This window comes from Lagenorhynchus albirostris, chromosome 3 (assembly GCF_949774975.1).
Source record: "Lagenorhynchus albirostris chromosome 3, mLagAlb1.1, whole genome shotgun sequence".
Taxonomy (NCBI): Eukaryota; Metazoa; Chordata; class Mammalia; order Artiodactyla; family Delphinidae; genus Lagenorhynchus; species Lagenorhynchus albirostris.
In genome coordinates this window covers 147,284,919-147,299,970 of record NC_083097.1, presented here as the reverse complement: position 1 = coordinate 147,299,970, position 15,052 = coordinate 147,284,919, and the positions used below count along the sequence as shown (strand labels likewise).

At 43.1% G+C, this 15,052-nt stretch overlaps 1 protein-coding gene and 1 long non-coding RNA gene across 2 annotated transcripts in view; one reads left to right on the top strand and one right to left on the bottom strand.

Annotated features, from left to right (window-relative positions):
* The window catches only part of STK10 (serine/threonine kinase 10), a 120,182-nt gene that overhangs the window by 92,602 nt on the left and 12,528 nt on the right, over window positions 1-15,052 (top strand). Inside the window, exons 13-14 of the mRNA XM_060144184.1 lie at window positions 11,284-11,376; window positions 14,189-14,318. Of these exons, the coding sequence (XP_060000167.1) occupies window positions 11,284-11,376; window positions 14,189-14,318 (223 nt within the window). The remainder of the gene's footprint in view (window positions 1-11,283; window positions 11,377-14,188; window positions 14,319-15,052) is intronic.
* Window positions 7,248-15,052, bottom strand: part of LOC132517284 (uncharacterized) — a 70,841-nt gene continuing 63,036 nt past the window's right edge. The window contains exon 9 of the long non-coding RNA XR_009539669.1: window positions 7,248-8,195. This is a non-coding gene — a long non-coding RNA (uncharacterized LOC132517284). The remainder of the gene's footprint in view (window positions 8,196-15,052) is intronic.

The window sequence follows — 15,052 nt, the reverse complement described above, 5'->3', positions numbered from 1 at the left end:
ACGTGGATGCTGGAGAAGAAGACCATACACAGACCCACGTGGACTTGACTTTAATTAGTTCAGAGCAAGGAAGGGTTCACCCTGTCCATCTCCCTATGATCCACTGAATGTGAGAAAGCCAGTCATGGTGTGATCTCAGGCATAGAAAACATACAAAAATAACAGAGGGTAAAACTTGAGATGCCTCATGGGACCTCTTTCATGGTTACAGCAATTGTTATGAAATATCATGCTAATGACCTTCCAGCATTTAGGAGGTATGCATATAGGAAAAATCATTATTCGTTAAGCTAGTTGAATGGGGACTTGTTTATTCTTCGTTGTTGTTTCAAGTAATTAACTAAATCTAGTACTGTGTGTGTCTACATATAGAAATAGAATAAATGTATAATTGTGTTCTATGAGAATGGAATTGATGGTCTGGTCCTCAGTCCCCATACACACAGTACACTTAACATCCACGAGAAACTCAGTGGACAATTGTAACTTACTTCTTAGATCATCTAAATTTGAAAACAAATTCAATCAGTCTTGACGGAAATCTTTCCAGAATTCTTTGTTTTCCTGCCTTCCTAGGCAAAACTCATTAAACATAATTTAACTATTTCTTAAATAGTTTGGATCTCTGTAACATCAGAGAGTTATATTCCTGGAAGGACCCTAGAAGTTTTAGTTAAAAGCCAGATCATTTTTTTCTGATGAGAAAATGGGAAACAGGTCCAGGGACTGTTCCAAAGATGTGCAGTTGGACCAGAAAGCAGGATTTCTGACATGTAGCAGAAAGCCTCTCTTTATAGACCTCAGCCAGAGTGGTGCTGGTCCATCCCTGTCGTCAGGGGTTACTTATGAGCAGGTCCAGGTGTCCCTTTGCTAAGTAGCTCCATGGGACTCTACTCTGAATGTTCTTTTGCTTTCTCCCTCCGTTGTCAGTGGTATAAGACTGTTCAGTGCCGTTAGCAGAAACCTCCAAACCCTTTTCTAAACTGCTGTTTCTCATCTTCTGTCCTGGAAAACCACATCATCAAGCTTGAAAAGCACACTTCTAAGCTAGTGCATCCTTTCAATTGTATGATGCCTTGAATGGGGCTGTCAGAGGCGTTTTGACGAACACCTGACTGGTGCTGAATTATGGTTATGTACCCTATTATCCAAGCGAGCCCTTGGACGTGGAAGGTGATGCGGCACAAATGAGATTTTTGAGATATTTTATGAGGACTTGTAACACAGTGATTCTCAACCAGGGACTCTTTTGCTCACCAGGGGACATTTGGCAGTGTCTAGAAACATTTTTGTTGTCACAACGGGGGAGAGGGTGCTACGGCATCTAGTGGGTAGGGGCAGCGATGCTATTAACATCCTGCACGGTGCGTAGGACATCCCTCGCAACAAAGAATTATCTGCTTCCAAAGTCAGTAGGGCCAAGGTTGAGAAACCCTAATCCAAGGCCATTAAAGCTAAAGAACAAAGGGGCAGAATTCAGATTACAAACCTAAAACCATGAAAGAGAACACCCAGGAACTGGAAGAAGAGACAATAAAGAATAGCTGGTAGGATTTTGGGGTCAGATGACAGTGTATGTTTAACTTTAGGAGAGGCCGCCAAACTTTCCCAAAAGAGTCTGTATTATTTTACATCTCCAAGACAACGTGTGAGAGTTCCAGTTGCTTCCCATCCTCACCAGTACTTGGTATTATCAGTTTTATTTTTTGTTTTAGCCATTCTGATAGGAAGTGGTAGCTCATTGTGGCTTTATTTGCATTTCATTAATGACTAAAGTTGAGTATCTTTTCCTGTGCTTTTTTGCTATCTATATATCTTTTTTGATGAGGTACCTGTTTAAACCTGTTACCCATTTATTTAACTGGGTGATTTGTTTTTTTATTACTGAATTGTGACAGTTATTTTTACATTCTGAATACAAGTACTTTGTCAGTTATATATTTTGCAAACGTTTGCTCCCAGTCTGTGGCTTGTCTTTTGATTCTCCTAACAGTGTCTTGCATAGAGCGGAAGCAGTTAATGTTGGTGAAGTCCAACTTATCATTTTTTCTTAGGGATCGTGCTTTTAGCGGCTTATCTAAGAAATCTTTGCATAACACAAGGTCATATGTTTTAGATGTTTTATAATTTTAGGTTTTATATTAAATGCATAATGTATGGATGAGTTTCACTATTATTATCATGATTGTTTTGCCTGTGGATGTCCTAGCACCTAGTTTTCTAGCACCATTGGTTGAAAAGACTGTGCTTTCTCCACTGACTTGCCTTTGCATCTTTGTGCAAAATCAATTGACCACACATTTATGTATCTATACCTGGACTCTCTGTGCTGTTCTATTGATCTATCTTTTACCAGTTCTACAATGTCTTGATAAATACATTTTTACAGTAAGTCTTGAAATCAGGTAGTGTGAGTCCTCCAACTTTGTTCCTTTTTTCAAAATTGTTTTGGCTATTCTAGTTCCTTTGCCTCTCCATATACACCATAGAATCAGCTTGTTGATTTCTATAAAAATGTCTGCTGGGATTTTTGATTGAGATTGAGTTGAATCCGTGGATCAAGTTAGGGAGAAGGGAATCTGAACAGTATTGAGCCTTCCTTTCCATGAACACAGTACATCTCTCCATTCATTTAGGTCTTCTTTGACATCTTTCCTTAGTGTTCTTTTTTAGTTTTCAGCATACAGATTCAGCATATATTTTGTTAGAATTATTCTTATTTCATATTTTTTTGGTGCTGTTGTACAAGGTGCTATTTTTTAATGCCAATTTCTTTTTTTTCTTCATTTGTGAGTATACCAGCATTTATTTTTAATTAATTAATTTTTTAAACATCCTTATTAGAGTATAATTGCTTTACAATGTTGTTTTACTTTCTGCTGTACAACAAAGTGAATCAGCTGTATGTATACATATATCCCCATATCCCTTCCCTCTTGTGCCTGCCTCCCACCGTCTGTATCCCACCCCTCTAGGTGGTCACAAAGCACCAAGCTGATGTCCCTGTGCGAGGCAGCTGCTTCCCACTACCTATCTGTTTTACATTTGGTTGTGTATATACGTCAGTGCTACTCTCTCACTTTATCCCAGCTTACCTTTCACCCTCCCTGTGTCCTCAAGTCCATTCTTTACATCTGCATCTTTATTCCTGTCCTGCCCCTAGGTTCATCAGAACCATTTTTTTTTTTTAGATTCCATATATATGTGTTAGCATATGGTATTTGTTTTTCTCTTTCTGACTTACCTCACTCTGTATGACAGACTCTAGGTCCATCCACCTCACTACAAATAACTCAGTTTCGTTTCTTTTTATGGCTGAGTAATATTCCATTGTATACATGTGCCGCATCTTCTTTATCCATTCATCTATCAATGGACACTTAGGTTGCTTCCATGTCCTGACTATTGTAAATAGTGCTGCAGTGAACATTGTGGTACATGACTCTTTTTGAATTATGGTTTTCTTGGTATATGCCCAGTAGTGGGATTGGTGGGTCATATGGTAGTTCTATTTGTAGTTTTTTAAGGAACCTCCATACTGTTCTCCATAGTGGCTGTATCAGTTTACATTCCCACCAACAGTGCAAGAGGGTTCCCTTTTCTCCACACCCTCTCCAGCATTTATTGTTAGTAGATTTTTTTTTTGCGGTACGCGGGCCTCTCACCGTTGTGGCCACTCCCGTTGCGGAGCACAGGCTCCGGACGCGCAGGCTCAGTGGCCATAGCTCACGGGCCTAGCCGCTCTGCGGCATGTGGGATCCTCCTGGACTCCCCTGCATCGGCAGGCGGACTGTCAACCACTGTGCCACCAGGGAAGCCCTGTTTTAGGTATTTTTTGATTTCCTCTTTGAATTCTTCAGTGATCTCTTGGTTATTTAGTAGCATATTGTTTAGCCTCCATGTGTTTGTATTTTTTACAGTTTTTTTTCCTGTAATTGATATCTAGTCTCATAGTGTTGTGGTCAGAAAAGATACTTGATACAATTTCAATTTTCGTAAATTTACCAAGGCTTGATTTGTGACCCACGATATGATCTGGCCTGGTGAATGTTCCATGAGCACTTGAGAAGAAAGTGTATTCTGTTGTTTTTGGATAGAATGTCCTATAAATATCAGTTAAGTCCATCTTGTTTAATGTGTTATTTAAAGCTTGTTTTTCCTTATTTATTTTCATTTTGGATGATCTGTCCATTGGTTTAAGTGGGGTGTTAAAGTCCCCTACTATTATTGTGTTACTGTCGATTTCCCCTTTTGTGGCTGTTAGCATTTGCCTTATGTATTGAGGTGCTCCTATGTTGGGTGCATAAATATTTACAATTGTTATATCTTCTTCTTGGATTGATCCCTTGAACAGTATGTAGTGTCCTTCTTTGTCTCTTATAATAGTCTTTATTTTAAAGTCTATTTTGTCTGTTATGAGAATTGTTACTCCAGCTTTTTATTTATTTATTTATTTTTGGCTGTGTTGGGTCTTTGTTTCTGTGCGAGGGCTTTCTCTAGTTGCGGCAAGTGGGGGCCACTCTTCGTTGTGGTGAGCGGGCGTCTCACTATCGCGGCCTCTTGTTGTGGAGCACAGGCTCCAGATGCGCAGGCTCAGTAGTTGTGGCTCACGGGCCCAGTTGCTCTGCGGCATGTGGGATCTTCCCAGACCAGGGCTCGAACCTGTGTCCCCTGCATTGGCAGGCAGATTCTCAACCACTGCGCCACCAGGGAAGCCCCTCCAACTTTCTTTTGATATTCATTTGCATGGAATATCTTTTTCCATCCTCTCACTTTCAGTCTGTATGTGTCCCAAGGTCTGAAGTGGGTCTCTTGTAGAGAGTGTATATATGGGTCTTGTTTTTGTATCCATTCAGCCAGTCTCTGTCTTTTGGTTGAAGCATTTAATCCATTTACATTTAAGGTAATTATCGATATGTATGTTCCTATTACCATTTTCTTAATTGTTTTGGATTTGTTTTTGTAGGTCTCTTCCTTCTCTTGTGTTTCCTGCCTAGAGAAGTTCCTTTAGCATTTGTTGTAAAGCTGGCTTGGTGGTGCTGAATTCTCTTAACTTTTGCTTGTCTGTAAAGGTTTTAATTTCTCCATCGAATCTGAATGAGATCCTTGCCAGGTAGAGTAATCTTGGTTGTAGGTTTCCCCCTTTCATCACTTTAAATATGTCCTGCCACTCCCTTCTGGCTTGCAGAGTTTCTGCTGAAAGATCAGCTGTGAACCTTATGGGGATTCCCTTGTATGGTATTTGTTGCTTTTCCCTTGCTGCTTTTAATATGCTTTCTTTGTATTTAATTTTTGACAGTTTGATTAATATGTGTCTTGGCGTATTTCTCCTTGGATTTATCCTGTATGGGACTCTCTGTGCTCCCTGGACTTGATTGACTATTTCCTTTCACATGTTAGGGAAGTTTTCAACTATAATCTCTTCAAATATTTTCTCGGACGCTTTCTTTTTCTCTTCTTCTTCTGGGACCCCACTAATTCGAATGTTGGTGCATTTAATGTTGTCCCAGCAGTCTCTGAGATTGTCCTCAATTCTTTTCATTCTTTTTTCTTTCTTATGCTCTGCGGTAGTTATTTCCACTATTTTATCTTCCAGGTCACTTATCCATTCTTCTGCCTCAGTTATTCTGCTATTGATTCCTTCTAGAGAATTTTAAATTTCATTTATTGTGTTGTTCATCATTGTTTGATTGCTCTTTAGTTCTTCTAGGTCCTTGTCAAATGTTTCTTGCATTTTGTCTATTCTATTTCCAAGATTTTGGATCATCTTTACTATCATTATTCTGAATTCTTTTTCAGGTAGACTGCCTATTTCCTCTTCATTTGGTCTGGTGGGTTTTTACCTTGCTACTTCATCTGCTGCATATTTCTCTGTCTTCTCATTTTGCTTAACTTACTGTGTTTGGGGTCTCCTTTTCGCAGGCTGCAGTTTCATAGTTCCCATTGGTTTTGGTGTCTTCCCCCAGTGGGTAAGGTTGGTTCAGTGGCTTGTGTAGGCTTCCTGGTGGAGGGGACTGGTGCCTGTGTTCTGGTGGGTGGGGCTGGATCTTGTCTTTCTGGTGGGCAGGACCGCATCCGGTGGTGTGTTTTGGGGTGTCTGTGAACTTAGTATGATTTTAGGCAGCCTCTCTACTAATGGGTGGGCTTGTGTTCCTGTCTTGCTAGTTGTTTGGCATGGGCCGTCCAGCACTGGAGCTTGCTGGCCGTTGGGTGGAGCTGGGTCTTAGCATTGAGATGGAGATCTCTGGGAGAGCTCTTGTCAATTGATATTACATGGGGCCAGGAGGTCTCTGATGTTCCAATGTCCTGAACTCGTCTCTCCCACCTCAGAGGCTCAGGCCTGACACCAGACCAGTGCACCAAGACCTTGACAGCCACACGGCTCAGAAGAAAGGGGAGAAAAAAAGAAAGAAAAAATAATTTTTTAAATAAAAAAGTAAAAATAAATAAGATAATTAAAATTTAAAAATAAAATCATCAAAATTTAAAAGTACTAGAAGGGCTTCCCTGGTGGTGTAGTGGTTGAGAATCTGCCTGCCAATGCAGGGGACACGGGTTTGAGCCCTGGTCTGGGAAGATCCCACATGCCGCGGAGCAACTAGGCCCGTGAGCCACAACTACTGAGCCTGCGCATCTAGAGCCTGTGCTCCGCAGCAAGAGAGGCCGCGACAGTGAGAGGCCCACGCACTGCGATGAAGAGTGGCCCCCGCTCGCCGCAACTAGAGAAAGCCCACGCACAAAAACGAAGACCCAACACAGCCAAAAATAAATAAATAAAATTTTTAAAAAAAGTACTAGAAAAAAGAAAAGAAAGCAACCAAACCAAGAAACAAATCCAGCAATGATAACAAGTGCTAAAATGTATACTAAGATAAACATAAAAATCCGAAACAAGTCAGTTGCAGACAGGAAACCCCAAGTCTACAGTTGCTCCCAAAGTCCACTGCCTCAATTTTGGGATGATTCGTTGTCTATTCAGGTATTCCAGAGATGCAGAGTACCTCAAGTTGATTGTGGGGATTTAATCCGCTGCTGCTGAGGCTGCTGGGAGAGATTTCCCTTTCTCTTCTTTGTTTGCACAGCTCCTGGGGTTCAGCTTTGGGTTTGGCCCCACCTCTGCGTGTGGGTTGCCCTCAGGCTTCTGTTCCCGCCCAGACAGGATGGGGTTAAAGCAACGGCTGATTAGGGTACTCTGGCTCACTCATGCCGGTGGGGTGGGGGAGGAGGAAGGGGTACAGTAGTTATAATTGGAATGCGGGGCGAGCCTTTGGCGGCAGAGGCTGGCGTGGTGTTGCAACAGCCTGAGGCGTGCCGTTCCCCGGATCACAGGACCCTGGCAGTGGCGGGCTGCACAAGCTTGCGGGGGGTGGGGGTTGGGCATGGGGCTAGTGACCTGTGCTCGCACACAGGATTCTTGGTGGCTGCAGCAGCAGCCTTAGCATTTCACACCTGCCTCTGGTGTCCAAGCTGATAGTTGCGGCTCGCACCCGTCTCTGGAGCTCCTTTAGGCATTGCTCTGCCTTCTGTGGGCAGACGGGGAAGGAATCCCCTCTCCTCGTGCACCCCGAAACAATGGTCTTTTGCCTCTTAGGCAGGTCCAGAGTTTTTCCTGGACTCCGTCCCGGCTAGCTGTGGTGCACTATACCCCCTTCAGGCTGTGTTCATGCAGCCAACCCCAGTCCTCTTCCTGGGACCAGACCACCGAAGCCTGAGCCTCAGCTCCCAGCCCCCGCCCGCCCCAGCGGGTGAGCAGACAAGCCTCTCAGGCTGGTGAGTGCTGGTCGGCACTGATCCTCTGTGCGGGAATCTCTCCACTTTGCCCTCTGCACCCGTTGCTGTGCTCTCCTCCGTGGCTCCAAAGCTTACCCCCCACCCCCACCCCACCCTGTCTCCGCCCGTGAAGGGGCTTCCTAGTGTGTGGAAACTTTTCCTCCTTCACAGCTCCCTCCCAGAGGTGCAGGTCCTGTCCCTATTCTTTTGTCTCTATTTTTTCTTTTGCCCTACCCAGGTGTGTAGGGATTTTCTTGCCTTTTGGGAAGTCTGAGGTCTTCTGCCAGCCTTTAGTAGGTGTTCTGTAGGGGTTGTTCCACACGTAGATGTATTTTTGATGTGTTTGTGGAGAGGAAGGTGATCTCCATGTCTTACTCCTCTGCCATCTTGAAGGTCCCCCTTAATGTCAATTTCTAATGTCAGTGCTAGAGTATAGAAAATAGTGGTATATTGATCTTGTATACTGACCTCACTAAACTCACTTACCAGTTCTAGTACTTTTTAAAATATAGATTTCTTGGGATTTTCTACATAGACAATAATGTCTGCAAACAGAGTTTTATTTCTTCCTATATGCTTTTTGTTTCTTTTTCTTGCTTTATGATGCTGGCAAGGACCTCTAGTGGGATGTTGAATAGGAATGGTAGAGTGGACATCCTTGCCTTGTTTCCAGTCTTAAGGGGAAAACATTTGGTATTTCATAGTTAAGTATGATGTTAGCATTAGGGTTTTTTGTAGATGCCCTTTCAGATTAAGGAAGTTCCCTTCTATTCCTAGTTTGCTAATAGATTTTGTCATGAATGGATGTTGCATTTCGTCAGATGTTTTTCCTATATCAATTGATGTGATCATATAGTTTTTCTTCTTTAGTCTATTGATATTGTGAATTACATGGCTTTGTTTTCAAATATTGAATGAGCTTTACATTCCTGGGATAAAGCCCACTTGGTCATTATGTAGTTTACTTTTTATATATTACTAGATTGAATTTGCTAATATATATTTTATTGAGTATAATTGCTTTACAATGGCATGTTAGTTTCTGCTTTATAACAAAGTGAATCAGTTATACATATACATATGTTCCCATACCTCTTCCCTCTTGTGTCTCCCTCCCTCCCACCCTCCCTATTCCACCCCTTCAGGTGGTCACAAAGCACCGAGCTGATCTCCCTGTGCTATGCGGCTGTTTCCCACTAGCTGTCTACCTTACGTTTGGTAGTGTATATATGTCCATGCCTCTCTCTCGCTTTGTCACAGCTTACCGTTCTCCCTCCCCATGTCCTCAAGTCCATTCTCTAGTAGGTCTGTGTCTTTATTCCTGTCTTACCCCTAAGTTCTTCATGACATTTTTTTCCCTTAAATTCCATATATATGTGTTAGCATACAGTATTTGTCTTTCTCTTTCTGACTTACTTCACTCTGTATGACAGACTCTAGGTCTATCCAACTCATTACAAATAGCTCAATTTCGTTTCTTTATGGCTGAGTAATATTCCATTGTCTATATGGGCCACATCTTCTTTATCCATTCATCCGATGATGGACACTTAGGTTGTTTCCATCTCCGAGCTATTGTAAATAGTGCTGCAATGAACATTGTGGTACATGACTCTTTTTGAATTATGGTTTTCTCAGGGTATATGCCCAGTAGTGGGATTGCTGCGTCATATGGTAGTTTTATTTGTAGTTTTTTAAGGAACCTCCATACTGTTCTTCATAGTGGCTGTACCAATTCACATTCCCACCAGCAGGAATTTGCTAATATTTTGATGAGGACTTTTGAGTCTATTTATGAAAAGGATTTGGTCAGTGGTTTTAATGTCACTCTGGTTTTAGTTATCTATTTCTTCTTGAATGAGCTTTGGTAGTTTCTTTCAAGGAATTTGTCTATTTCACCTAAGTGGCTGAATTTACTGACATAAAGCTGTTCATAGGATTCCTTTAGTATCCTTTCTAATTACTGTAGGATCTGTAGTGATGTCTCTTTCACCCTTCATACTGGTAATTTGTGTTGTAGTATCCTCTTCCTCTCCCTCCTCCTTTTTCTTCTCCACTGCCTCCATCTTCTCTGTCAATCTGACTAAAGGTTTATTAATTTTATTGACTTCTGCCTGATTCTTTAGCCAGAAACACAATGTTTCTTACAGTTTTAGCCACTGCATCACTGTCTAGGACAGGGGCAAAGCCAGGAGAGCAAAAGGAAAAAAAAAAATTCCCAGGAAACTCACCCCTGGTACCAGCCCCTTCTATAAGTTTTGACTCCCTTTCATAGCCGCCTGATTTTGTTTACTTTTCAGAGTCCTCAGTTAGTTGCTTTTTGTATTTTATCCAGAGTTTTTCACTGTAATCAGCAGGAATGAGAGGCTGCATTGGTGTACCTCACCATGCCAGAAGTAGAACTCTCCTGGAATGCTCTTTTTTGATCATGGACAGTATGGAAAAATCCTTCACTACCTGCTCCTAAGAGCCCTGTCAGTGAGTGCATGTTTTGGGGTGTCAGGTAACTGTGAAGGTATGGGTTACTCAGAGAAAACTGAGGAACTGTAGCTTCCTTATAGTGAAGTGTCATGAATCTCTTCTTCTTCTGTTATAAAAAACAGAAAGCCAGTTCCAGCTGGCCTGAGAATACTATTAGTTCACCATCTGCCCACCTGGCATCTTTTGGGAGTCTCAAAGACATCAAACCAAGAACTCCCGTCTCTGACCAGGAGGGCAGAAGTGTCACCAGGCATCCTTCATCTCTTAACATTGCTTCCATGCATTGATTCTGTCTCAGGCAGACCCCCTCCAGGGTGGTCCACCATGGCCTACATCCTCCCAGCTCAGCAACCCCAAAGGACAGAGAGCGGCTTCCCCCAATAATTCCAGCACCCATCCTGAAGCTCTCACTAGCCCAGCGAAGATCACACGCTCATCTCTGAACCAATCCCAGATGCCAAGGCATGGAATATGCTGATTGACAGCTTGGATCATATGCCCAGCCTAGAGTCAGATGGGGCTGGGGGCATCAGCCATGCCTGAACCTCAGAGACTGAGCAGGGGCTACCTAATGCATGCATTCTCACCCCCAAGGAGTTAAAAACGTCTTAGATATTATAATGGTCTAACAGATTGACAGTATATCTGTGGGATTAAAATTTCATGGTGTTGGTTCATTAGGGAAAAAAATGTCTAAAAGGGCTTCTGAGGGGGCAACAATTTAAAAAGAGGTTGAGAAACACTGTCCTAAAAGAAACTGAGGTGCTGTCATCAGAAGAAGGGGGATGGATACCAAACAGCGAAAACAGCATCTGTCTGCTCTGAAGGAGTCTGGAAACTGGAGCCAGCAGCAGACGGGTGGCCAGCAGGTGTCATCTGTCAGCGGAGTGGAGAGCAGAGTCGGGGCTAGTGCCTAGAAAGCTGAGCCTCCTCTTCAGTCTCCCTGGCCCAGGAGTTCTGGGATTGAAGGCTTATTCAATATGAAGTGTGGAGGTACCCTGACCTAGCCATTCTCTCCTGTCTCTGGTGCAGGTGAAGAATGAGGTGGAGAAGCTCCCCAGGCAGCAGCGGAAGGAGAGCATGAAGCAGAAGATGGAGGAGCATGCGCAGAAGAAGCAGCTTCTCGTGAGTCCTTGCCCCTCAGTTGGGGAGTAGAGGGGTTGGGGAGTCTCAGGTTTGAGTCCCTGAATGGTGACCAGAGCTCTTCTCTGTCTGTGCCCATGCCCTGCCCTTTGAATACTCACCTATCTCTCATTCTGAATAAATCAGACCATCCGGATTAATCCTCCCTGTTATCATCTCCCCCATGCAGCCTTCCTTGATTGCCCTTGCTCCAGCTGGAAGTGAGCTCTCCCATCTCTAGGAGATACCACAGACCTTTACATCCACCTCTCCCGAAGCCTTTAGCGCTTCCTGCCTTGTTTTAGAGCTGTTTGTACATCACATCTCCTTGACCAACCCAGTACATCCCTCTGCCCACTTGGCATCTTTTGGAGTCTCAAAGACACCAAACCCAGATCTCCCAGACCTGGTCCTGTTCTCGTGTTCTGAGGGGACACCGTCCTCCACTGTCATGTCAGGCCAGAAGCCTTGTCATTCCTGACACCCCTTTTCCCTGCAATCCTTCATCACCTCTTGAAGCCTGGGTTTTGTTTTTTTTATTATCTCCAAACTCTCTGGATCCATCAACTTGTCAACATTTCTGTGACTCCCTAGCCATTCTTGTCTTTTGCCTGGACTACTGCAGTAGCCTCCCAGCTAGTTTCTCTCCAGTTCTTGCAGTTCTTTCTCTCATACCAGTTGTTGTGATCAATACGAATTCCAGATCTGATCATGGTACCCTTCCCCAACAGCCCTGGGCCTTTAAAACCTTCAGTGGCTCCCACTTTGTCCATAAGATCAGATCAGCCTTCTCACATGCTTTCAAGGCCCTATAGGTCTCGTTCTTGTCAGCCTCTCCCAGCTACACTCAGTACCCTCTACCCCAGCCTCGGTAGCCTTTTCACTTCATGTTCTCATTTTGTCCCACTTCCTCTGCCCCCAAATGCAAAGAAAATTAGAGTCTACAATTACAATTGTTTTGTATGTTCTCTGGTTTAGCATTCATGGCTTACCAGGATAGGTGCTGTTTGTTTTCCCCTTTACAGAGGAAGAAGCTAAGGCTCAGAGAGGTGACACTGCACAGTTAACAGTGGGGTCCGAGGCCTCAAGCTGAGTCTGACTCCAGGACACCATCATACTTTCCTCCAACCTGTCCCTTGACAGGTTGATTAGAAAAAGAATGCAGGGCTAGGGAGGGTGGGGGAGACAGGCCCTAGTCCCCACAGAGGGAGAGAAGACTGGCCCTTTTAGGAGGCCACTCTGGAAGTTGCATCAAGAGCTTCAAAAACGTACACATCCTTTGGCCTAGATTTTCTGCTTCTAGGACTAATCTTGAAGATGAATCATCACAGAGGTTCAAGGACATTTAGCTACCAGAATGTGAAGAGCAGCAGTATCTAAAATAAAGAAAACCTATAAACAGCCTATTATATATTGGGTAGATAAGTTGGGTATAGCTAGCTATACCATGAAGTATTTTCAGCCATTACAACTTATTTTTGATAGGAGATTACATCATGACATGGAAAGGTCTTTTTACTAATTTTTAAAAGTTGTGGTAAAATAGATATAACATAAAATTTGGTATCTTACCCATTTTTAAGTGTGCAGTTCAGCGATATTAAGTACATTCACATCATGGTGAGTACCATCACCACGATCCATCTCCAGACCTCTTCATCTTGCAAAACAGAAACTCTGTACCCATTAAGCAGTAATTCCCCATGACACCCTGCCTCCAGTCCCTGGCAACCACCATTCTACTTTCTGTCTCTACAAATTTGACCTCATATAAGTGGAATCATACAGTATTTGTCCTTTTGTGTCTGGTTTATTTCACTTACCTTGTCCTCAAGATTCATTCGTGTTGTAGCATATATAAGAATTGCCTTCCTTTTAAAGGCTGAATAATATTTCATTGTATGTATATACCACATTGTATTTATGCATTCATCTGTTTATGGACACTTGAGTTGTTTCCAATCCCTTGGCTGTTGTGAAAAATGCTGCCATGAATAAGGATGTACAAATATTTCTTCAAGTCTTTTAAAGTAATCTTTGTGAAACAACAACAGATGTAAATACATTTATATAGATACACCAAAACCAGTTGCTAGCATTGAGTGATAAGATTAGTGCAAATTTTTAGTTTCTTAACATGTTTCCTAAAATTTTTATTAAAAATTTTTTTTTAATTTGTTATTTTTTTATTGAAGCATAGTTGATTTACAGTGTGTTAGTTTCAGGTGTACAGTGCAGTGATTTAGTGATATCTATCTATAGATAGATAGATAGATATTCTTTTTCAGATTCTTTTCCCTTATAGGTTTTTTGTTTGTTTGTTTTGGGGTTTTTTTTTGGCTGTGCCCCATGCGCAGCTTGCGGGATCTTAGTTCCCTGACCACGGATCGAACCTGGGCCCTCAGCAGTGAAAGCTCCAAGTCCTAACCGCTGGACCACCAGGGAATTCCCCCTTATAGGTTATTACAAAATATTGAGTATAGTTCCCTGTGCTATACAGTAGGTCCTTGTTGGTTATCTATTTCACATATAGTAGCTAAAATTTTTTAATTTAAATTTCAGTTCTTTACTCTTTATTAAGGAAAGTTTAAAACATAGGCAGAAAGGGGTATAACAGTATAATGAATCCCCATATACCCATCACCTGACCTCAGTAATTATTAATTCCTGCCCACTCACTGCCCCACTCTACTGTATTATTTTGAATCAAATCCCAGACATCGTATTATGTCACCTGTTAATATCTCAATATGTATCTCTAAAAAAAAATAACCACAATATCATGAACACGTCTAAAATTTTAAATACTTAATAGGACCGGGACTTCCTCGCCAAGCAGAAGGAGGACCTGGAGTTGGCGATGAAGAAGATCACGGCCGACAACAGGCGGGAGATCTGCGGCAAGGAGCGCGAGTGCCTCACTAGGAAGCAGGAGCTCCTTCGAGGTGGGTGCCCGAGAGCGGGGCGCGCATGTCGGCCCAGACTCTCCATGAATGTACATGCCAGCCCCGGGCAAGGAAGAACTGCTAGGTCTTCTCCACCCTAAGACCAAACATCAGCCTTTATGGTGAAACATGAGGAAAATCCCCACTGAAGTCAGGACTGAGGCAGAGATACCAGTTAGCAACAACACTGTCTGACACTATTGTGGATGTCGAGGAAAGGAAAAAAAAAAAAAAAGGAAGCAATGTAGAGTGGGTGGAAGTTGCACGTGAGTGAGCTGGGTTAACGGGGTCGGGGGGCAGTACTGAGAGCCGCTCCCAGCAGCCAGCACGCAGTGAGTGACTCCTCTGCCTAGCCACGTGCCTTAATCTTACACCTTAGTCACCCTGCATCCTACCCGTAACCCTGCACGGCAGGCCCTACTGTCCTCCCCATTTTTATAGATGAGGAAGTTGATGTTTGGAGAGTGACTCTTCTGTGGCCTGGGTTGCACAGTTAATGAGTGGTAGAGTGGGCCCTGGATGCAGACCTTATCTTGAAGCCAAGCTCTTAACTGCCCCTGTGTGGTGGTGCTTTGGCAGGTTTGCATGCTGGTGAGTCCCTCCCAGCATTAGACTGTCGGGGGACGACAGTGTGAGCCACCACCCAGAGGGAGGAGAGCAGGGGAAATCCTGGGGAAGAAGGGGATCAGAAAGGGGGCTTATATATCTGATGATGTCACTCAGCTGAGGAAGCT